Source organism: Myripristis murdjan, chromosome 9 (assembly GCF_902150065.1).
Source record: "Myripristis murdjan chromosome 9, fMyrMur1.1, whole genome shotgun sequence".
Taxonomy (NCBI): Eukaryota; Metazoa; Chordata; class Actinopteri; order Holocentriformes; family Holocentridae; genus Myripristis; species Myripristis murdjan.
Genome location: NC_043988.1, coordinates 30311833 through 30337302, shown reverse-complemented (window position 1 = coordinate 30337302; position 25470 = coordinate 30311833). Strand labels below are relative to the sequence as shown.

Sequence of the window (25470 nt, the reverse complement as noted above, 5' to 3'; positions counted from 1 at the left end):
TAACAGTGATGTGCTCCAACGGCTATTGTATTCACACACATTGACCAAGAACGTCAGCAATAAAATCAGTGTAAAGAGTATCTGGGTGTGGAGGATAACTTTCTTTTCTTTGGATCTAAATCTTTGGGTTTGTTCATATAATTCCCAGCGCCACAGACAGGAGGAAGGTCACTGGTGTGCATGCCATCTGCATGAATCACATTTTACTTTTTGCACTTTAGGCCATTTAGCTGACAATCTTATCCACACTGACTAACAGTGAATGCAACTGTGAAATACTTTTCAATTCCTACATCTTTAATACTTCAAGCTAACAATGCTAAGGAGTACAAAGGCCAGCTCCACAGTGCCCCGAGAAATGTTTTTGTGACCCTAGGATGACTGTGAAAGAAAAATACTCGGAGAACAAACAAGAGAAACAGGAGCTAAGGTCAGCACAGAACTGATTTCTTATTCAAGGTAACAGCTTAACAGAAAAGGAAGCGAGGAAGATACAGGAGGGGGTATTTATACGTGCAAACCTTTAGTTTCCTCCTGGCATTGAATTTCTTCAGACACTCCACAGTCTCCTGTCTGTGCATCATAGAAGCCACTGTGGACCGTTGCTGGAGGAGGAAGAGGAGAGGGAGGAAGAGTGGAGATGATGAGAAATAGGAGGGGGAGAAAGATGAAAGAGAGGGAGAGAAGAGGGGTGTGAGGAATAGGAAAGAAATTCAAAGTTATTCAAGATAATTGTATTCATTGTAACAGAACAGACAATGAAATCTCAATTCAAGCACTGTACTTGTTAATATGAGTGAGACTTCCGTTGTGTGAGTGTGTGCGTGTGATGCTGCATGCATGAAAACTGATTTAATTATGTGTCTCCCTGTATTAGTGAGTGAGTGTGTGTGTATGTGTGTGTTTCTGAGCCAACAGATGTGTGCATATTCATTCATGTGTGTAACTTATGATACAAACGTGTGTGTGCTTTCAGGCCGGCAGTAAATATAGGTCGGCCTGTCCGTCTATCTGAAGGCAGGGGACACTTACGCAGACCCAAGGGTGCTTGAGAGCTTCCTGGGCGGTGATCCTCTTAGCTGGGTTGATGGTCAGCATCTGGTTGATCAAGTTTTTCGCTTCAGGGGTCACTGTGTCCCACTCCGGGGACGGGAACTGGTGGGTGACAAATGGGCATTTAACTACAGTGACAAGAAACCAAGATATCTGCAGGTTTCAGCAACATTTAAAGAAGTAATGTAACTCTTTTTCTTATACATGTCTCATTCTCTGCTTGCACCAACTAATGTAACACAAGTGATCCACTGTAACCCAAACTCAGGTCTAGAAAACTACAGGTGTTCTCAACTCTTTTTCCCATAAGTGGCAAAAGTGATTTATTTGTTTGTTTGTTTCCAAAAATCTGCCAGTCCGGTGTAATTTGGAGTGGAACTTTTTCAGTTGTAGTTGCTTTATTTCTACTAACTATTCTCTGTGCTGCACATCCACCTGCATGTCAAACTGATAACCCAACGTAGATAATTTCTGCACTACTCAAGCTTTCAGCTTAACAATGCACAATGCTAGCTTTCAGCAACAGACGGGGTTGTTGGACACTCAATGTCGCACTCTCACACCCGAACCCACTGTCACACTTCTCCAGGGTTTTCATTTTGGTCTACTTTATTATAAGACGTCATTTCCCTCGTAATTTCATGGATAATGTGTGACAAGTTTCCATCTGTTGTCTTCTGATTCTGTCATCTGGAATTTTTATTGTTGCTTTGCTCTGTTTGTGTCTCTCATTTTTTGTGTTTGTTTGAGGTGAGATGTCCTTATAAGCCCTGTGAGGGTTTTACTATCTCACTTGCACAAATTAGTAATTTGCATCTGTTCTGTTTTTAATCAGTTATCACTTCTTTGCTCATTGTTGTGCAAATACAACAAACCATTAAAAAAAAAATCCCAGTTGACACTCTTGTTGTACAATCTGCCCTCTTGGCTCACAGCAGTGAACTAGACCCAGGTGGTGCTGTAAATTTTTTAATACCAAAGCACATATATTTTCCAAAACCTTTTGATGTTTAATGAAAACATGGAATACATCCTCTAAGGATATGGCCATTTTCCCCCAATGTTACCTTTTTCCATGCTGTTGCTAATCAAACCAGAAATGAAATCAAATTCGAGAAAAATGTAAACTTTGGAGATGACTAATGCACTTTAATGCTTTAAGTAAGACTAATATTAAAAACTGCTATGGTGTTCTCCTTCAGTATCAAGCCCCATTAGCAGCTTGGCAGAAAATATGAGCCTGGCATCAACCACAAACTAAGTAGTCGTAAATTGTGACCATGTTTGTTACCTTTTTTCTACTCTAACCATTATCCTGTGGTTCTTTCAAGTATAAAAATCCTACTTTGCTGATGGAACAGTGAAAAGGGCTGGCCTCGGGGGCCAGTGGGCAAAAAACCTTCCTCCAGTGCTAACCAAGACCCTGCTAACGGTTCTGACATTTGGAGGGGCTCAGGCTGCCTGCAAAACCTTCAAATTTCTGATGATGATCATGATCTGCTAACGCTACATTATAAATAGTTTTTGAAAAGTAAAGTTTGGATAGCATTTTAATGCAACCCCAAGCTGTTTAGTGAGTCTCTGTACCCATCGCCCATGTTGTGTTTGGGCATAAATGTTGAGGTCTGTGTCCTCTGAGCCTTGAATCACTACCAGGCAGTCATAGTGTCTCTCTCTCTCTCTCTCTCGCTCTCTCTCTGTGTGTGTGTGTGTGTGTGTGTGTGTGTGTGTGTGTGTGTGTGTGTGTGTGTCTCATGCAGTTGAATGTGATCTAAGGTTAGGTTCCCTCTCTTGCACCCCCTGAAATATGAATGAGGTGACTGAGTTACGTAAGCGTCGCTTCCAAAACGGAACGAGGGCAGAGGGAAGAGAGGGGAGGGCATCACAGCAGGAGGGAACACATGAGAGAAAAGGGGGCAGAAGAGGAGAGGAAGAGGAGTGGAAGAAAAGAAGAAGAGAGGAGAGGAGAGGTGAGGAGAGGAGAGGAGAGGAGAGGAGAGGAGAGGAGAGGAGACTCACATCGTAAGCTCCAGCTTTGATCTGCTGGTACAGCTTGTGCTGGTCCTCGTCCCAGAAAGGAGGGTAACCCACCAGCAGGATGTACAGGATCACCCCTGAGACACACACATACAGACTTCTTGTAAGAGTGTGTATTTCAGCATATTTCCACAATTTTGTGGAGAAACGTGCAAAAGAGTGTGTGTCCTTCTCCACTTCTCACCGCAGGCCCAGATGTCCACAGGTTTGCCATATGCCTCCTTCCTCAGTACTTCAGGGGACAGGTACCCCGGTGTGCCGGCAAATCCTGCAGGAAAAACACACACACACACACACACACACACACACACACACACACACACACACACACACACACACACACACACACACACACACACACACACACAATTGACTGGCATACTCTAAGCTAAGTAAATCAAATTACTTTGGCTCCAGATTGTGTAACTGCTATCCTTAGATCAGCTTGTACGGAAAGCAAGATAATCTTTGGTGAGCTGGGGTTTATTTGTCCACACAGTGGTCTGAGATCTTAAGGACAGATTTGAGGGCTTAAGACCTGTTGACTGTGAAGAAGGGCTGGCAAATTTCTCTCTTGAGGAAAAGCACAAATCCTACGACTGACTGGCACAGATATATGCAGCAGATTCAGGTGACCTACGGGAAGTGCGACTTAAGAGCTAAAGCACTCCACATCTTCCATCGTAAGCTAATTTTTTTTTTTTTTTTCAAATACTACATGTCACCATCTCACCACTTCTCACAAATTTCCTTGCCACTGTCGTCAAGTGCTTGGTCGTGGGGGAAATTTTAGTTCATGGGATAATCAAAATTTGTTAGGTCTCTGTAAAGTGACTTAAGACAACTTCTGTTATGATTTGACGCTATACAAATAAAACTGAGTTAAACTGAATTGAATTCTGTGGCAGGAGGAAAGGGGGCAAACTACTTAGCATATACAGAGGATTGCATCTGATCGCGACAGCAGCAAACTACTCGTCCCATAGCAACAAGGTCATTCATTCATTTTCAGGTTAAAAGGCATAAACCGGAAGCCTGCTTTCATTCGCTTTTTCTTTTGCTGATTTTCTGAAAATTCATTTTAAATTTGTGATTCATGTGGATGAAAACCTGACAAGTGTGGGTCACTCTTTTCCAATTTATTGATTAATTCCTAAAATACCCAGCAACCTCAACAAGCTCAGTTTTAACTTTTTCTCTTCTTTTTTTTACCTAACATTTCCATATTGCATTACTGTTCCAGGTTCACAACAATATTGCCTGGACACTGTGGAGCTCTGACTGTTGTACCATTGCTTGTAATTACAGTGATATAATAATGCATGCATATTCTACTGCTGTACTCACTGACAGCCACTTTGGACAACACCATCAGCTACACACTTAAAATACAAAATATAAAATATGACTAAGGGCCCTTTTCCACTGCAATGGAACCTCTTTGGCACAAAAAAAGAGACAACTTTGGTTTTTCCATTTGCCAAGGACTACTGCATTGTTTATTGCTGTTTACACACTTGTGCATCATTTAAGCAACTAAGAGAGAGAGCCAATAGCCAACGAAAACAACAAATACAAAGAAAAAAAATTGGTAAAATAAAAGCATTTTATTGTTTGCTGATGAGCATTTGGCAGGTAGTCAAATGGACAAAAACACAACAAGGCCCAAGCTCATAGTCATTTGCTCAGAGGAGGAGATTCGTTGGGAGCTTGTTGGAATGAAAAGAAAAGAGGAGGAAGTATTTCTGTGTTTGAAGGAGCTGGGCTATGAGCATGATCCTGACCAATGTTGGATAAAAATAATGATGCAAACATTTTAAAAACATGTAAATAAAAAATGAGTAACTATAGAAAGAGGTTATTTACTATCTACTATGCCAGTAACCTCTTTCCTGTCATCACTACATTTTACTGTTTCCTCTGAGGATGCTTGAAACAAAAACAATAACTAGACCTAGCACCAATTCCTGTTTGCGCCCATTTAGTCTAGTTCTTGTTTCTTGTTGTGCAGTGGAAAAGGGCCCTAACTTGCTACCCATGGACAGAGGTTGCAGTACATACCGAACCAGGCCTGCTGATCGCCCTGCACCTCGATGGCCAGGCCAAAGTCGGCCAGCTTCACTGCCGCATTCTTGCATTTGCTTGCCAGGAGCAGGTTCTCTGGCTAGAGAAGGGAGCAGGAGGGAGCTGAGGTTACCAAACTCTTTGAAATGAAAGGCAGGCAGGGGCTAGAAAACAAACACACACTCCTGGCAGGAGGGAGAATTTGAGGTGGTGAACTGTGCATACACATAGCTTGGGATGGGCTTCATATAGGATATGCTTTAACTCAGGCTGCAGGTGCTCCTGATCCACATTGTTATCAACATATGAAACACACACACACACATAAACGCACCTCATTTGGAAACTTACATGTACACATAAAAATATCCACAGAGTGTTAAACCCTCCAATAGAACAGTCTGTGCCTTTTTGTCCTAGCCCCCTGTGGTGTGCTGTGGTCTATAGGCTTCATCTCTGTGGCCCAGATAAGGCAGCCAACCTCATTATTCTCTGTCAGAGGAGGCCTCTAATAATGGGCTGCTATCCCCACTGGCCCCGGCTCTCTCTCACTCTGTCTTTCTACATCTCTCTCACTCTCTTCTTCATTGGCACGGTGAAACTGCTATACTGAGCCGGCTTCTGCTCTGGTATCTGCCGCCTGGTCTACATCTGCTCGGATTGGAGATTCAGTTATACGAACATTTCTCAGAGGCAGAGCTGCTCTGGGGGCTGAAATGATCTCTATGGGCACAACCAAAGAGATTTTTGGTACGGCAAAGAGGGAACTCTTTTCAAAACTGAAATAAAATATGATTAGCTTCCTTAGCTGACTCATTCATGACAATGGCATGGCTAACTATAATAATCTAAGTAACTTAAACTGAGTAGCCAACAATGATTTTTTTTAGTAGCAAGAGCAGTAGGCTTAATATTTGCTCACTCCTGTATTACGCTTTGCATTTTCCACTGGGCTCCAGTCTTGCATTACTTAGCCAGAAAACCTGAGATTCTCTGGCTCTGCCCACTGAGGTTTAATGCAACCGAAGAGATTATTTCTGCATCCAGAGTAGCTCTCCCTCCGAGAAGTGTTTCTATAAATAAAACTTCAAACTGCTACATCTACACACATTGGTTGTATTTAGTAAACACAAAGTGTGATGCTATAATTGTGCAACCTCATTTTAGGTGGATTTAGCATGCCCATATCCCAGGTGGGACCTTGCTCTGTGTCTCTGGGTAACTTAGGAGAGCCTCGACAATATCACTTGATCAAATATCCCTTCCCTGCTGCTCACCTTGTGCACTTGTGTCCTGAAATACACCACCATGAACATAGAAAAAAACTCGCACCTATTGGGGGAGTAGGGACATTATATTTAGACTGCTTCTCTGTCGCTGCCTCCCCTGCATTGCAGCAGCTTGGGTCTTTTGCATCCACTGGTTTTCCCTCTCTTTCCTCACAACACCCACTCTGGGCCTCCCCCCCTCTCTCTCCACCTACTCTCTCGCTCCCTTCCTAATTTGTTTAGAGGCGTAGGAATACTTCATATTTAAGGCATAGATACTTAAAGCAGCAAAGGCTAAGCTTTGAGCTCATAAGTAGAGGAGAGGGAGCAGGAAAGAGAGAGAGACTCAGAGAAAGAGACACCAGGAATGAGTGAGCGAGTAATCCTGAGGCGCTCTGCCTACCTCGTGTCATCATATTCTCCCTGCTCTACCACTTGGTTAGGCTTTACTCTTTTGTAAACGGGGGAGTTAGAACTTGCCAACACTGCAGCAGTAAGATAATCCGTGAAAACGGTTGTGGGCGGAAATTCTGATGAAGCATGAGCTTTCATCAAAAAGGTGCATGGAGGCAATGCACAGCATCCAGGCCACATGTTCACACATAACAGCAGCAATTTCTATCACTTTTTGACACAAACGCTCCCTCCCTCCCCATCTCTTTTGTGTCTTTCTCACACACAAGTACAAAAAGCTGTGTGCACATAGCAAAGCACACTGATGACTAGCAAGTGATTTAGTGAGAGAGAGAGGGAGACAGGGATGGAAAGGGAAGTGAGAGAAAGCTGTGCTTCAGAGCAGGTCATGTGTGGGTGTTTCAGATGGAATGACTTCCATCTCCTTCTCTTTCTCTCCCTTTCCATCTCTCTCTCTCCTTCCCTCTCTCTCATGGAGATAGGGAGCTGCTGCGGCATTCCTGTCAAGCTTCTGCTCAAATTCCTTCACAGGAAGTGCAGGAGACGCAGGCCTACATTAAAAGGGCACTCCAATTTAAGCAGATGGCTGTAGTGTGAAACCAGAACCAGTCTCTACGTCAATTTACCCTTATAAAGACAGAGGTTGAAGAAGTTACATCACCTGGATAATATCTGTGTCTATGGTAGGGGATTTGTTTTATATTATTTGTTTCAACTGATGGAAACTGAATTACACCCACAAGTTATGTGTAACTAAAAATAACAACTTTGAAACTGATATACATGTTATTTTGATTTCACACATGACAAAAAGCAGTGTATCATGTGCACATACTGTATATGCCAGTTTGGTTGTGTCTGTTCTTTTGGCACACATATACATGTTCACTGTGTTGTCATTTCATTTGCCATAACCCAATTCCTAATTTAAGGGATCTTGGCACAGAGGCTGTCCTCAGTCATCACACTATGACCTATTGCATGAAATGCCCCCCGATGCTTGGGTGTGAAACCGGATAGACGTGTCGGCTAAATAAAGAAATAGCCACAACAGTTCTGATAAACACAGCACGCCTTGGCTGGAATGCTGGGACTGACATTTGCATAGAGCCTACTTTATAAACAGCATCATGCAAAACAAGATGCAATGTACAGGCATGCACACAGACAAACATTACCACTGGACGAGACAGGACATGAGGACTAGGGATTGTTTGAATTGTATCAGTTAAGATCAGCCTCTGCTCATGTTCGTGGTGTTGCTTTCTTTGCAGTTTTCTATAGGTAATGCATTTAACCAATTTCAACCACTGCAAAGCTAGAACAAACTTTACGGCAGTTGTCAGTCAGTCCGGTCAGTCATCAATGACTCTATTGAGCTTTGCAAATATAGCAGTATTGATTTAGGTGCTGTCATCACTGCTTGTAAGACAATTTAGCTGAAAATACAATCCAAACACGGTAAAGAAATTCTACAGAGCAAGATAACTGCTCAAATAAGCCATATGACAAGTGCATTTGAATTATGCTATTAGATCTCCATAAGCAGAATAGATTTTCAATCAAGACCACAGTGCTAATAAACTTGGAACTGGTTCTTGGTTTGCAACCCTAAAAAGGACTGCCCTGCCAGCCAATCACTGCAAAGTGTTCTGGCCAATACAAACAAATGATATGACATTAAGACTCAATTGAAGGCCATTTACGGAAAATGAGCTGTCACCTTAGCGGCACTGAGGCCCATTAACTGATGTATGAGGGTAATCAAAATGACACAGGGCTTCTGTTAATCAATAGCTAACAACTCTTACTGACAGGTAAATGAGACAGAGGTCAGTTTAATAATCGTCCGAGGCCAGCCCTGATGGATGTCCTCTTATCGACTAAACAAGGGCTGCTCAGTCGCAGAGGAGTTGAAATCGAGATCCTGTTCCAAGGAACTTACATAGCTGAGGCATTAGTCAGCTAGCATGACCAGTGTTGCATGCCTGATATCTCCACAGACAGGGGGAAGTGGTGTTTAGACAACAAGGACGGAGGTGACCACAGAGAGCCGGAGGCTGCATTTGGCGGGGCAGACCCAGAGAAAGGTCAAAGGTGGTATTGGACAGTGTAATTGTGTGCTCCACACAAAGCCACAGAGTTTGATTAAATTTTGACTGGGTAGTGGAGATAAGGCCTGCTTGCCTGCCTAAACTGATTCAGAGTGGCTGTCTTTCTGTACAACCAGCTGTGGTGTAAGCCTACACAGTGCAAGGTCAGCAAAAGAGCTATTGTATTTATTTCAGGAGCTGTCCATTCATGGGAAATGTTTCAAAGCCCTGCCTGACTACAGAGGTTGTAAGGGAAAATACATCCGCAAAAGGCACAGAGAGACAGTTTCTCATAAACTTATCAGACTTACACTGTACACAACTGCACAAAGAACACACACACACACACACACACACACACACACAAACATAAATACACCTATACAAGCACACTTTTAAGGGACAGCAAGGTGATAGCCATCACTCACCTTCAGGTCCCGGTGCACCACGCCCATTTGATGGCAGTGAAGCACCGCCTCCAGGATCTGCTGGATGCAATGACTGCATGCAAACACCAGGGAAGGGGGGGGGCGCATGTTAGTCTGAGCAGTGCCACAATCCCGTGCACAGGCCAGAAGGGAGGGTAGGGAAGGGAAGTGGGGAGAGGGAGAGGAGTGGAGGGGAAGGGGAGTGGTATGGTGGAAGAGGAGTGTGGGTGTGAAGGGGTAGGGTTTGGTTTAAAGGCCTCCTCTGTCGCCAGACCTCACAACTTTTGCCTTTCACTGGCCTCACCTGACCCATGGCTAACCCTACACCCAGGATTACCAAGAGGCAGCAGGTCGGGATTTGCTTTATTAGCTAAATCTCTAGACAAGGATGTCCATCACTGACCTTCCTCACACAGCCATCATTTTGAACTTCTGTCTCACTCAGGATGGGAAGGTCTTCCTGTTAGATGAGTATTTGAAACCAACAATAAACAACTAAGTTAGGACTTACTGTTAGACAGGTCTAACAGTAAAGATGGAAAGCAGGAGATCTGATTGAATGATTTTTCTTTTTGGAACCATTCGATACATTTTTCGAGTTTGTAAAATGCAATCTGAGTCAACATTTCAATCCAGCACTTTAAGCCAAAATTCTAATCCATTAACAAATGTGCAATAATATAAGACTTTCTTTGTTCTTCTGAAATGTAAAGAAATCAGGCAACAGAATTACTTTAACATTATTAATTTTATTTTATTTTTTATTATTCTATTCATTGCTTTTGGCCGATTGATTCAGCTGAATCAGCACAATATATAATTGATGCATTGATACAATGAATGAACTATTAAACTCCTAACTAGCAGGTACTGTATTAACTTAGGGAGAGATCTCATGGCCAGAACCTGATTGCTTGTATTTAGCTGGGCTGTAAGCTGGCTTCCTGGATGGTTATTTTGCATTCATTTCAACTCAGAACTCAGAATTTTCCAAAACTGTGACAACACTGCATTCATGCATTTCAACAATAAACGCTTCATTTTCCTCCTTGGGGAATGCCTTAAGTGTATGCAGCAATATTGCTGAGGTTATAAATAAACACAGTTATACTGATTCAGTTCTCACTGGAAACAACAAACGGCCATTTTGTGTGCTCTGGCATCACTGAAATCAGAGAAACTAGAGCTCTGAAATGAAACCTGAATTTCTAATTTGTAGTTCCAAGTTGGATGTTTGTTTTTTTTCCCCACAAAAAGGATCTCATTTTTGAGGAGTTCCAACAATTTGAAATTAACACAGTGTGAGCTACCTAGGCTACATTCCTGTAGCAAACCACAGCAGGCCAAATATATTTACTTAAAATGTGAACCTACACCGCTCTGGGTTCTTGCGATCGGTTTAATACTAATACAGCAATATGTGAAATGACAAATGTTTGCAAAATTCTTACTGTTTGTATGATGTGAGAGTGGCAGGCTTGATACACAGCAGTGAGACATAACTGGACTGCTACTGCTTTTCCAAGTGGGGTTTCCAGCATGGAAAGTGACCTTAGTTCAAAATGGCCACCATGACAAGAAGGTCTATGGAACAGAAAGTACAGCAGCTGAGGTTGTCGGTGGCCTTCATTAGTGGAGTTTTTTGGACTCTGCTGTAGCCATGATTTGGACGAGGCCAGTCTGGAAAGGCAAAGCTGTGGGTCCTTTGCAAAGTAGATTCCTTTGGGTCATTATGTTCTCCAACTAACAGATGTACTCAGTACTCATCTAGGGCGACACCATTGTCAATTAGAGCACTTTACTCTCCAGTTGGCTGCAGGTGGATTCTGCGTTACCCCCTCCCGTGTTTTAGCCAGCAGGTCGGCAGGTGATGAGAGAGTGCGTGAGGAAATGGCTGTCCATGGGGGGGTGGGAGGGGAAGGAGGGCGGGGGTGAAGGAAGTTAGGGAAGGAGTGAGTCATTGTACAATTAATAACATTTAAAACATGTGTCTGGGATCAACGCCATCTCTACTGCCAGCCCAGCCAGCCTCTGCTGGAGCTGTCACTCTGATGTCTGTTAGCCACCAGACACCAATAATAAAAACCCAAAAGTCAAAAACTGTGAGAGGGACGCTGAAGGGGTGAAAGAGATGACAGTCTTTGCACAGCCTAGGTCATATATCTGTGAGGTGGAAAGAGATAGATATATTATAAGAGAGACAATATGTACATGTGTGTGTAGGGCCATGTACATTGCCTGGGTCCAGCTGTGGGAGGTGCTGTAGACTGGTGCGGTGCTGCATACACACACACACATAAGCACCTACATTGTAGGGGATGCGGCGGTGTGTGTGTGAGCGGGTAAGTGCTTAAGCATGCATGTGTGCTGCCTGTGCACTGACAATAGCGGGGTTCAGAGATAAATGTCTGTGTGTGTGTGTGTGTGTGTGTGTGTGTGTGTGTTAAAAGCCAGTTTTTTAAATAAAGTTAAAGGAAAAAATCCACCCTTAAATGCTTTAACTGCCATTGGCAATGTACCTTGTATTTCTGCAGCCATTTTTTTTTTTTAATTTGAGATGATTTGATTTAATTTATTTGTTCAAAATACAAAAAAAAAAAAAAAAAAAAAAAAAAAAAAAAAAAATTGGAATCAAACAGAAAACACAGGACAGCAGTGCGGAAGAAAAAAGCCATACGGGTTTTTTTTTAGAAGTCTTCCTCTGGTATTCTTCTAGATAACTGGATAAAAGTAGAAAATCTTTCATCTAGCTAAAACAGCAATGGTAAACATCAAGTTTTACTGTCACTGACTCAGGATCAAAGTGCAAGAGCTTCGTTCTAGACTCACCAGACCCAAGGGGGAAATCCATTTTAGAAAAGGCAGAGACACCAACTTCTCCATCAACAGTAGCCTCAACAGACCATAATGCAATGCAGCAATGTGTTCTGACTTAACTGTTCCCTTTTTCTCATTCTCACTTGTTCTTACTATGCTTTTTTTTTTTTTTTTTTTTTTTTTGTACTGAATAATTCAAGTTCCACAGAGTTTTCTGGGGTTGTCAAAAGGAATTCTGGGAAACGCAGAAAATCACTAACTGATGTGGAGGCAGAGAAGGCAAGTTGAGGTAAAGTGGGTACACCAAAAAAATATATCACAAAGTAACTGAATTCACCGAAAATCACAGTTTGATGATATGTAACTGGGTAACAGAATCAAAGGGTGTATTTTTCTTTTAATAGACGGGAAAGATGTAAAGGAAATAAAATTGGTCTATAGTTCCTGACAAACTTAACCTATAAATAATAGTCACAAAATGTATAATTTGAGCTAGTAAAATTATGCTCAAGAAAATACTGTTGTGTTACCAAACACAGGGTATCCAACTTGTTATAATGGCATTTATTAAGCTCTAAATAGGGTGTGGCGAACCACAATTTAAATCAAAAACACATACATTGCCTCAAAACACTTACTTCACAGCTTGTAATAAAGCAAGAGGCAGACTGGCCTGTGTGGTATTATAACAACGAGCCAGAGAAGACAGAGAGAGAGAGAGAGAGAGAGAGAGAGAGAGAGAGAGAGAGAGAGAGAGAGAGAGAGAGAGAGAGAGAGAGAGAGAGAGAGAGTGATGGACTGGCATGGCTGTAAAGTTCAGGGCTATAAATTAGAATCCTGTGTCTTGTTTCTAAAGGTCTCCCAATGAATAAATACTGGGCAGGTCACATCCACCACCCAAATGCTAAGAGCTATGTGTGTGTGTGTGTGTGTGTGTGTGTGTGTGTGTGTGTGTTGGTGGGTGCGTGTGGGTGGGTTTGTGTGTGTGCGCATGTGTTGAGTGATTACTGAGAGCCAACAAGATCATGCGGGTGCATGGCTGAGGCCAAAACTACTTCCACTTAGGAAATGTGCATGTCTGTGTGTGTGTGTGTGTGTAAGTGTGCGCGCGCGCGCACAAGCGCCTGCACAGTCATTCACATACCAGTGTGTGTTTAAGTGTAACGACTACATGTGGGTATGTATGCACACACTTCTGTGTGTGTGTGTGTGTGTGTGTGTGTGTGGCTGTGTGCATGTGTACCCATCCCCTCCACCATTGTCAGCTGTTGCTCTGTGACTCGCCGCTGCAAATCCTGTGTGTGTGTGTGTGTGTGTGTGTGTGTTTGTGTGTGTGTGTGCATTTGTGTGGAGGAGGGAGATCATCCCAAGCGTTCCTGTATTAGTTAGCAGATGCAGATGGCCATACCTTGGATATCACACCTAGTGTTTTCTGTATTTTAAAGGCCCAATCCGTAGTATTCCCTCACCTGTCTTGTTTTCCTTTTTTAATTACACTGAAAACACTTTTTTCTTCCAGAGCAAAATTCAGCAAGGGTAACTGACAAATTTACCTCCTCCATCTCTGAATCACAGTATCAAATGTCATCCTGGTGTGGTAAAAACACCTTGTACAAATCAGCTGTGTTCTTTATTGAGCAGTATATAATTAATTCAGCAAAGTACAACCTGCATTGTTGTGAAAACTGAACTTTAACTGTAAATCTTCCTAGCTTATCTGCAATTTAAATCTTATGTAATCATCTGCAAATAGATTTGGACGACACCACAGGACAGGAAAACTTACTTCTTGCTTCTAGTTTGCTTGGACTGCAGCTAAACAGTTATAGATATAGCTGTTTTATGTGAGATACAGCTTAAGACAACAAATATATTCGCACTTTGTAATAAAGCACATGTATTATCTCCACACTGCCAGATATCGATGATATACAACATAAATTTCCTGCCAGAATGAAGAGACATCATCATCATTATCATTTAATTAATTCACTACACAATATGTTTTAACGGTTAACGGTTCAGTTGCAAATATTAACTAGCAAGCCAAGTCAGCCTTACATTACTGTATTCTCCACAGACGAGATGAAGGCAACCACAAAGGCAGATAATTAATAATTAGGTCACAGAGTAGGTCACCGTCACAAATGCACCAATGGACTGAACAGGACGTGAACTTGGTTTTTACTCAAGCTGATTCAGGATAACAGTGAAAGGACAGACCATATGTGACGAAAAAATAGGTGTTTAACCAGTTTTGTAAATGGTTAATTTTGAGGACGTCATTTTCTGTGAGCTGCTGAACAGCTGCTTTTTTTTTTTTTTTTAATTTAAGTCTTCTTGCAGCGCATGATATTTGCGTTAAATTAAAAGTGTATTATAAGTACAATGAATTATTATTGAAGTATGGCTTGAAAGCAAACTGGATCTGCATTTTTCAGATTATATTCTCAAGTATAACCAACAATCTAGAAATATCTAAGTATATATCCAAAACAAAACAATAGTACTTACTAACTATTTCCACTGCTTCTAGTACTACTAATCCCTGTGACGTTATTTTAGCATTTTTATTGTGATTCTAATGACAATTAAGTAAGAATCAAAACTTTATTTTGGTACATAAGATCTATCCTTGTGTTTTTACCTCTAAGCATCACTGGGTCTTGCATGATATGACGTCTATACCATTATGAACTGATTTTTCCCTGATTTTTCACTGGGAGAACTAATGATCACACCAGTCACTGTATGAGTACAAATTGCTCTTCCCACAAAATACTAATAGAGAGGCTGCTGTTTCAACACTAGTCTGTATGTTAACACCAAGCATGTAGTTTAACTTAGAAAAAAGTTGCTGAACTAAGGACACCTGGTGATTATCATAAGGAAAGCCATCATTGTTATTGAAAAAAATCAATTCAATTTTCACAACACAGGGTATTCATTTATACGTCATTTCCCCTTCAAAGCTCCCTTACCCATAAATTACTTCAGTTTGACCTTACTTGCAAAGCTGCATCCTGTGAATTTGCAACTGAAAGATCTGTGTCAGGATAAAAACGTGGGTAAACTGAGTTCAGGGGGTTCTTCCCTGCACAACTATGTAATGTATACTGGAGAGACTAAAGCATCCTGTGTAGTTGCCCTAAGGGTTTACCATGACACTGCTAATACAGCTGCAGATTTAAAAAAAAAAAAAAAAAAAAAAAAAACTCCATACACAAACCACCAGCCAAGGAGATGCCAGAAAGAATCACTGATAATTCATAAAAACAAATTATTGTTGTTTTAAGCCCAATGCGGCTCTTATGCTGCATTTTTTCTCCCCAGGCTCTAAAAATACTATCTAAATGCATTGTTGTTGTTGTTAAACAAGAGTGAGGCTGTCTTGGTAATTCAGAGATGAGGGATCGATCGCGAAATAAATCAGTGACTAAAAGACGGAGAGGGAGGAGGAGCAGTAAAAAAAAAATCAATGCACATCACGGTAAACAAAACTGTTTTTTTTTTTGAACTAGCCCATTAGGGTAAATTTGCTGGTGGTGTGTGTAAGTGTGGGTGTATGTGTGTGTGTGTGTGTGTTGTGTAAGAGAGAGACGGTAGGAGTCGGCGAGGGTGAACGGGGGTCGGGGGGGTTGTAATTGGATGGGGAGTGTATGAGCAGGGTGAGGTAGGCCAGTTGGGTGATCGATCCGGCTGTCAGTCAGTGCAACAGGAGCGTTTGATTTTTTTTTTTTCTTTTTTTTTTTCTTTTAAGGATGATTAGGGAGGGGAGGGGCGAGGTGAGGTGGGGAAGGGATTTAGGGGGTGAGAGGGGGTGTGGGGAGGCAGGCCTCTGATTATGGAAAAAAAAAATCATAAGAGCATACCAAGAGACAAGTCGGACAGGCGGACAGAGCATCAACAGACAGACGACACAGACAGACGAGAGACGGAGGAGAAAGGAGGGAAGGAAGGAAGGAAGGAAGGAAGGAAGGAAGGAAGGAAAGTAGGAAGGAAGGGAGGAAGGAGGGAAGGGGAAAGAGGGGAGGGGAGCAGGCAAGGTGTGGGAGGGAGGGTTGGGGGGGGTACAGATGCTCCTCTACATATACTAACCTTCAGGTCCCTGTGCACTATGTCATGTTGGTGAATGTGATGGACACTGTCTAGAATCTGATGGATACAGTGACTGTGAAGACAAAACAGAGAGAGGAGGGGTGGTGTATGTGGAGGGGAGGCAGGGAGGGAGTTTGGGGGGGGTGAAGGGTGGAGGAGAGAGGATGGCAGGTGAACAGAGTGACAGGCAGGGTGGATCCCGATGAGACATGAATGAGGTGCAGGAGATTTTTATTTTTTAAAATGGGGAAATATGGGGTTAAGGAGAGCAGAGTGACAGCAATGGAGGAAAAGGAGGAGGAGGAAGATTGAGGTATGCAGATAGAGATGTACAAGGGAGGGAGGGATGGATGGGTGAAGTGCAGGTGGAGGAGACAGAAACGTTTTTTTGGTTTTTAAAACATGATGGGAGACAAGACTGGCCACAGCAGCAACAACCTGCCAGACAACATCACAACAACACTGACAAGAGAGGAGAGGAGAGGAGAGGAGAGGAGAGGAGAGGAGAGGAGAGGAGACGAGTAAGGAAAGAAAATGAAGGTAAAAGAGGCAAAGAAAAAGGAACGAGGCAAGAAAGTGGAAGTAAAGAAGACAGAACAAGGAAGTCAAAACGGAATGGAAAGGAAAGAGGGAGAAAAAATCAAAGAGGGAAAGGAAAACAAATGCAGCGGAAGGATAGGATAAACAACAGAAAGCAAAGGGTGACAAAGCAAACAGAAGAAAAAAAAGAAAAAGTGAGAGAAAGCGAGAGAACATGTGAAAATGAGAGACAGGAAAGGAAAGAAAAGGGATAAAGGAAAGGAAAAGTATATGATAGAGGGGTGGAAGATGGTGAACTATGAGATGCAATGAAAAGATAACAGACAAAAGTAATGGAGCAATTAGTTATAGGAAGGAACTGAATCACAGAGGAGCAGTGGGCTGATGCCAGGTTATTTTTCCACTGTTGAAAGGGGAAAATATGTAAGTGTGTGGACTGAAAGAGTTAAATATATATCAACCTCTTGTGTGTTTGTGTGTGTGTGTGTGCGTGTGTGTGTGTGTGTGTGTGTAGGCTTGGTGCAGCGAGAGAGTGTAATGTGCAGAATATGTGACTAATAGCAGGAGCATGGAGACAGGCGGCCTGCAGGATACACACCCACGCAGTGTCTACTGAGTAGGAGGACTGAGATAGAATAAGAGAGAGATATATGCACACACATGTGCATGCTGACACACACACACACACACACACACACACACACACACACACACACACACACTCTGCTATACACATACAGAGCTGCCTACACATTATCAGTGGTAAAACCGCTCTGTGCCATTATTTTCCTATGGTGTCACCCAAACCTGTGGCAGCATGAACAGCTTGGATTTTCCACTTTGACTGCGCTAAAAGTTCAATATATTTCAACTTTGACCCCGGTTGCCTGCCACCTTTTGAAGCACATCCAATCAGATTCAAGATATGCTGTACATTTAAAAAATAGCACAGTCTTAGACAAAAAAAAAAAAAAAAAAAAAACATTGCATGGAGACAGTCAGCAGTCAGATGGTGCTACCATTTTTATTTTAATAAATTGTTAATAAGCTAACTGACTGCTGATGCTGACCCCAACCCCTAACCCAAACTCTTATCCTGAACCTTAACTTGAACCCTAACCTAGATCTGAACTCTAACTGTAACTTTAGTCCTAATTTCTAACCCTAAACTTGAGGTGGAGACCGGCCAAAAACACAATTGTCTTTTTCCCTGTTGGTTCCTGCACAACTCTTGCCTTTGTTGTTCATAAGGGGTCATTTGTTGGGTTTCCCTGAATATAAAAGTCCTCACCTTGAAAATCTAAAACTCAGATCTGTTTTCACAAGGACAGAACTACAAGAACTCTCTCTCTCTCTCTCTCTCTCTCTCTCTCTCTCTCTCTCTCTCTCTCACACACACACACACACACACACACACACTGACCAAAGTGAAGAGCTACCTCCTTCTTCACTGTATTAACAGCTCCATTCTGTAGTCCAAGAGCAGTGCCAGAGATTTAAGACCAGGCTAAGCAAGAGAACTGATCAAAACGGCACAAAAGCGAGAGCCTTGCACAGACCCAGTGAACGACAGAAAGCGCCTGGTCGTCACTCAGCAGTGGAAGAAGAACTGAACTCATGTATTTGACACGAAGGCTGAGAATTGGAGCTGGGCCAACAAGCAGCAACAGCCACCTCAGCAAATGCATTGGCTGTTTGGAGGAAATACATTTTTAAAAGACAATGAACACGCCGTGCTCCACAAACGACGCCCCCCCCCCCCCCCCCCCCCCCCCCGGGCCGATATAACAAAAAAGTTACCTTGTATTGATCTATACCTGTGGCGCCCCCTGTTGGCTAAGTCAGTGTTATTTAAAAGACGCCGAAAAGCAATGGTAAGATGCATACAATGCATATCCCACCTTGGGCCTACTTTTAAAATGCCGAAATGCACTAGGGAAATGCATCATTGCTCTAGGATTTGCCAAAATTTAATCATCAGCATCTCTAGATATTGTGCGTGTTGGATGAATGAGCAGAAAATGACAGGGAGGGACCGAGCCGTAGTCATAGCTGATGGTGACATCGAAGGGAAACAGGAATGCATGTGCAAAACAGTCACAGTGGGCACTTTTGTCGGTTTAGGTCATTTTTTCTCCATGTTGGTCAAACATCGAAAGTGACAATAGGGTCCAGTCCCTGTTTTTTCCCCCCATCTTCTTTCCGGCAGCTTGTGGCTCAGACTCAGTCAGATAAGAGACTAACAGCCACAGAGAAAGACCCACTTTTCTGCTCCATTTCCTCACCAAGACCGACCCTGTGCTCAGTTACTGTCACACTTTCCTGTGCTGCTGTTTGAGCCAGCCTCTGCTCTGTGAGACACGGTGACGGGTATGTATAATGTACACACCCACGGGCCTAAGACATTTAAGAGGAAGGAAAGTGAATATATGGACACACATTGCTTGACCCTACAGTAGCTCTGAGTATGGTGCTTGGAAATAACAAAGCACCTCTGTCTCATTTGTCTAACTGTGTCTGCCTCATATCTCATTGTCTCTCCCTCCCTCTTCAAAACCATAATGTCATTCCAATGCACTCATCTGTTTATGGACTCCCGCTGAGGCAAAGAGAGATAAGAAGCGCAGTTGCCCCATTTGCACCAGCCAAAAAATGTGATTGGCTCAGCACTTTGAGCCACAATGCCCCACTGTTCTCTGCAGGACCGAAAAATCAACCACAGAGCCAGTCTGTGTGTCAAGAGAGGGCACTAATTCACTCCCTCATACTCAGCTACATGTGCTTTCAGTACTGAAAGTGTACTACACTGAAGAGAGACATTTTATAGCTTGTGCGTAATGTCAAAATATTTCCGGGGTCAAAATGGCAAATATTCCACCATTCCTGCACTGTTACCAACGTGGAATCACTGCAGTAGAAAATGATTCAGGATAAAAAATACAAGTGTGCACAAAAAAAATCCCCTAGTCCTTTTTGCTGCTTTGCCATGGCAACAAAAGCGTACGTCATGGCAGTGCATCAATGTGCTGAATTCAAAATTGTGTGTAATTGACTCCAAAGTCCTCCTGATAATGTCCTCCCTCCATTCAAACACAATAGAACAGAAACTCTGACAGATTCTGACAAGACAAGACAAGGTGTGATGTGGCACAGTTTGGGGTCTGCATGCGTGCCTGTGTGTGCAACTAATTATCGGAGCTAATTAAAGTCCCACTTCTTGCTGGTCTCCAAGGGAGCAGGAGGGGTGGGGGGGGGCAGGCTTGGCCTGGATGACTGACATTCAGCACAGAGGGGAAAGTGTGCATGTGCGCAAGTGTGTGTGTGAGTGTGTGTGCCAGGGCGGAGCACTGTAGGGGTTACAAGGTGGGTGGTGAAGACAGTAATCACTAGGGGCTTTGGATAGGCAGTCATTAGTACTGTAACATACTGTTGATACATGGGAGTGAGCCTGCAAATGCACACCACCACACACACACACACACACACACACACACACACAAAGTAACTGAACTCTCTGTGCACTGACATTGACATACATGACCTCCTTTTCCATAAATGTTATAGAACTTCTTGTGTATGAAAAAGTGTTGAAGTCAAAACTCAGCTCTGGTAATTTGTCACATCAAGACCTAATAGCATTTTTGAAGTGACCAAAGTGAGAACAAAGCCATTACATTTCTGCATCAAACACGCTTAAATTATGTGTCACCTATTCAGTCTCTATTAGCTGGCAAAACTGTCTAAAAGTGGACGGAGGCCAAAAAAGCTCATCAAGGCATGTGCTGGCAGTTGTCAGGGATGGATAAATCTGCAGTTTGGACAAAAAAAGTGGCCTTCTTAGGGGAACAGGAGATGAACAGGCGAAATCAGAGATAATTAGCACACTTAAATCCTTTAACTTACAGCAAAATTTTTTAAAAATTAACAAACATGCTGTTGACAGTGTCAAAAACAGAATAAGTTGGCCTTATTTGTTTGTGATCAAGTCATGCCTTTCATCTAACACCTTTGTTGGAATTTAATCAACCAAATGCAAAGGGTAAAAAAATCTGCTGCAAGATTCTAGCTCCTCCAAGGTGCATGAATCAAGCAAAGTGATACTCCTGGAGATCAATTGCAAAAGCTTAAATATTAAAAACTATTGAGTTTCGCCTGCATTGGCCTTTGCCGGGTTCACAGCAACAATAGGGCAGATGTGTGTGCATACTGGCTTTGGCATATTAGCGATTATACTGCAACAGAGTGGAAAAAATATGGAACTGAATGTCAAAATAAACGTAGGAACAGAATTAACTGTATCTCAGTGTGAAGGAACATAATGTCTCCTGTGAATATATGCAATAAAGACCTTTTTAAATTACATTTTTGCAGTATGCGAATTCAATAACTCAAACAGTGAGATTGAAATGTGTGTGGCAAACACCTTATTTCACGGCCAGAGACACTGGGGATCTTCAACATCAGTGGGAAATTAACTGACAGCATAACAGACGAACATCTTGTAATTCTTTAATCTGTTGATTATTAATTAATAAGAGATATCTAATGTATATTACATAATGAAAAACTTGTTACTAGACTTTCAAAGTTTACTGACATATTTTTCCTTTTTTTGTCATATTTTTGTACATGATTTGGCATTATATATAAAATAACTGTACTACTGTATGAAGCCTGAAATACATTGAGTAATATAAAAAAAAAAATCAGATTGAGCAGCACAGATACAGCGCATACTGTGCGAAGGGCACTCCAAAAAGACAGTGTCTGTGTGTGTGTGTGTGTGTGTGTGGGTGAGTGTGGGTGCATGTGTGTGTAAATGTGTCTGCTTCTGCTATGCCGCAGGATGTAGGGCTGTCATTTTTCTATTTTTTAATCAGTTTGAGTCACCTGACAGAACAGAAACTCAATGATGGAAAATCAGATTTCTATATTGTACATCTCTCCATGGCTGGCTCAGACACGCTGGCACCATTAAATTTCCCAGCAGGATTCAGCCTATCAACAACCGCTCTGTCTTCATGGTAAAGTAGGCAAAGGTGATCCATATATGCCTGTTTCACCCAACAAATTAAGAGGAATGCCGTTGATTTACACAAGTGCATACTGGAGGGAAGGTGATGAATGATAGCATATTTTTGCAGATTTTTTAACTTTCATATCAGTATGTAGAATCAGCAACACAACTGGTCTCCCTAAAATAAGGTGCAATTCACCACAAATGGAGATAACTAAATTAATTATGAATTATGATGTTTAAAATAATCAGAATCAGAATCTGTTTTCCTTTTAAAGCTTCCTATAAAACTTATTCTATATTCAGTCTAACCCAGCAGAGCGCCAACTTGGTTGGGAAGCTTTTTTAACTTATTGTGGGCCTTTTTCTGAACTCTTTTCCTGTACAAAATAAGCCTGAACTAAAGTAAATCAGTAAGTAAGTAAGTACACTTTATTAACCCCACAAGGGGAAATTCCAATTTTTTTTTTTTTTTTTTAAGTATGTACAAAGGGATGTGAAGGGATCGCCAGCAGAGTCTGTTGTTTGCTATCCTTGGTGCCGAATGATATTTGACATGGTTTTGACATGACATGGCTAATTCAATGCAAACCACTGCATGCATTAGAAATGCTATTCTAGAATAGTGTATTTCTGCATACTGGGGCATAACAGTCTTGGAGTTGCATAAATTGCGTTTGACTGGAAAGCTGAGACTCTTGAGCCCAATTTTATTCATGTTTGATGATGTCAGCCCCCATTGTAGCCACTTCTCCGTAGTGAGACCATTTTAAAATATATACACATAAATCTATTTATTTAAGTTATCGGCAATTGACTGATACTGATGTTTATTAAGCTATTTATTTATTCTTAATTTTCTCAGGGTTCATTTCTGGAATGTTTGGCAATGTATAATAATGCTGAATGATCTTTATTCAATTTATTTCTTTAAGAGAGCGGCCTTCTGAGTACCTTTGCAAAGGAATATTAATGCAAAATCAGTGCACTATCCACATAGAAAATGTCTAATTTCATTCCAACTCAAAAATTCACTATATCGGCCATACTGGTAATCAGTGCATTTTTTCCAGCTAAAAACGGTATTGGCCTCAAAAGTCCTGTATTGATCGGGCACTAATTATCTAGTCAGTTGACCATCACAATCATGTTTTAAACAAATCGGATTTGCACACTAGCTTATCTATCTATTCAAAGCTAGATTGAACAGTGGCTGGTATTTGTATGCTGTAGTTATAATTGCATGCTTGACTAATGATAATAGTTCAGTTTAACTGAGCTGACTCCTCTCAAGCTACAGGTGTTTTGGAGCAGAGACTGAGACTGAGGACGAGATAGCTCACTGTGTCCAAGTTAAGAAAAAAAAAAAAAACTCTTTCTAAAACTGTTGACTTGTACTTAAAACGTTACTGAATGGACCAACACCCACACCACAACTATCTTTTATCTGTCTCATCCTCCAGCCTTTTGTCTGTCCACCCCTCAACTCCCCTACCCAACACACACACACACACACACACACACACACACACATCCTTCTCCATCATCAGCTGAAGTACACTGTGTTTGTGGATGAGTCAGCATGAGTGGTGGGAGTGAGATACACAGCAACAAGGGTGTTGATGGTGAGGAGAGAAAAAAAAAGAAAGAGAACTGAAGAAAAAATGATGATGAAAAGAAGAGAGAGAGGGCAAGAGAGGAAAGAAAAAGTGGGACAAACATCTCTCACGCATGTATACACACATGCACACACGCACACACACCCTACAGGTGAGTGGGCAGGGCAACTTCTTCTCTGTTGTGCTTACATTTTTATTTCTGCTGCTGTTCGAGTAAGTGAAAACAGAAGAGGAGAATGAAGGAAAGGAAGGAAACTGGGATTCACCCTGTGCCGGCACCAATATGATGCCATTTAGTATGATCATTATTATTGTTTTTAATGCCATGGGTTTCAATGTGTCACTGTCCCATGCTTAAATGCCAACACTGAATACCTGATGCTTTTTGCATGGACAGATTTAAATTAGTATCCTTCAAGAGCCTCATTTTTTACTTTTATTTATTTATTTATTTTCTGTTGATGGAGTTTGAGTTTCTGCAGGTGGCGCTCTTTTCTTGGTCTGATACCTACGCTAATGACTCAGTTCTTCTTCGATTTATTCCAATTCAACTGGTGTTGCTGCTACTGGACGTAAAGCGCATCATGTTTTGTGCGCCAGAGGATTTTTTTTTCCAGGAAAGACCTACCAGGCAACAATCGTTGAGAATGTCATCAAAATTTTCATAAACTTTGTATAGGCTGATTTTGCTGGTGATGGAGGATGATAAAATGTATTTTGCCACAATCGATAGCAACACTTTCAATCAAAATAGGGGCACTGGTATTGAACGTGTTTTGCTCAAATTCTAATAGACAGAGATCTGTCCTGGTGTTGGTGTCAGTGGTGAACTACTGTAGCAGTGATATAAGGAAGGAAGCAAAGGATGACAGAGGGAGGGAGAGAGAGGAACAAGAAAAGGAGGGCAATGACAGAAGGGAGGAAGGGGATGAGTAATATGGCAATGAAAATAGGCAGAGAGAGAGAACGAGAGGGAAAAGAGGCTGAAATTGACACAGAGAAGAGGAGAAGAGAAGAGAAGAGTAGAGAAAGAAAAGTGAAGAAAAAACAAGGAAAAGCTAAAGTTCAGATAAAAGTAGAGAAGAGAGATGAGAGGGAAAAATGTAGAGTAGTAAATGGATTAAAAGAGAAAAGAGAACAGATAAGAGAAAAGCAAATAAGCAAAGAAAAGTGAAAAGAATAGGCAAAACGTGGAGAGAAAAGAAGAGAATAATAGAAAAGAAGAGACTAAAAGCTGAGAGAAGATTTAGAAAAGATAAATTAAGAGGAGAGAAGAAGACAAGAGCAGACAACAGAGGAAGACACAGACCATAAAAGGACGAGAAAAGCCCTTCCAGACATACAGGGGTGAATGCTGCGTTCCTACCTGGCGTCGGCCTCGCTGTAATACTCTCTGGCTACGATGTCCTCAAACAGCTCACCTCCAGTCACCCTGCGCGTGCACACACACACACACACAAACACACACACACACACACACACACACACACATTAGTATTGGGTTAAGTCAATCACTGGATAGAGTAGAAAGGGGGCGGGGCTGCTCAAGCTATGAAGCAAGGACTCCCTGCTTGTTTCTTGTTTCCCGCGGCAACCCGCTCCCCCTTCCACCCCCATCCTCACCTCCTCCCTTTTCAACACCGTTACTATGGAAACAAGAGGGAACTGCCGAGAGATGGATGTGCAGGGTCGGGGGCGGTGGTGGGGAAATATAGGAGAGAGTTATGTAATTGCATATGTGGGGAAAGGCATGGAAAAGAAGAGGAGGAGGAAGAGGAAGAAGATGGATGGCATGAAGCTGGGAAGGGACAAGAGAAGAGGGGATGGAAGAGAAGGAAAGAGAAGAAGAAGAAAAAGAAGAGGAAGAAGAAGAAGATAAAGAAGAAGATGAAGAAGAAGAGAGAGATGGATGACTTACAAGTCAAACAGGAGGTAGTGGAAACCCTCCTCTGATATACTGTCATGAAGACGAACTGTAAGAGAGAGAGCGGAGAGAGAGAGAGAAAGAGAGAGAGAAGTGCT

At 42.1% G+C, this 25470-nt stretch overlaps 1 protein-coding gene across 6 annotated transcripts in view; it reads right to left on the bottom strand.

Annotated features, from left to right (window-relative positions):
- camk2b1 (calcium/calmodulin-dependent protein kinase (CaM kinase) II beta 1) overlaps nucleotides 1–25470 on the bottom strand; it is a 95939-nt gene that overhangs the window by 48803 nt on the left and 21666 nt on the right. For 3 of the 6 annotated variants that reach the window (XM_030059677.1, XM_030059671.1, XM_030059674.1), the window contains exons 4-11: nucleotides 25367–25421; nucleotides 24815–24880; nucleotides 9358–9430; nucleotides 5152–5254; nucleotides 3275–3358; nucleotides 3073–3167; nucleotides 1033–1155; nucleotides 522–605 (exon numbers count right to left, since the gene is read on the bottom strand). In XM_030059677.1, coding sequence (XP_029915537.1) covers nucleotides 522–605; nucleotides 1033–1155; nucleotides 3073–3167; nucleotides 3275–3358; nucleotides 5152–5254; nucleotides 9358–9430; nucleotides 24815–24880; nucleotides 25367–25421 — 683 coding nt within the window. Of the gene's footprint in view, nucleotides 1–521; nucleotides 606–1032; nucleotides 1156–3072; nucleotides 3168–3274; nucleotides 3359–5151; nucleotides 5255–9357; nucleotides 9431–16272; nucleotides 16346–24814; nucleotides 24881–25366; nucleotides 25422–25470 lie in introns of those variants that run through there. The other 3 variants (XM_030059673.1, XM_030059675.1, XM_030059676.1) reach the window with 3 other exon arrangements.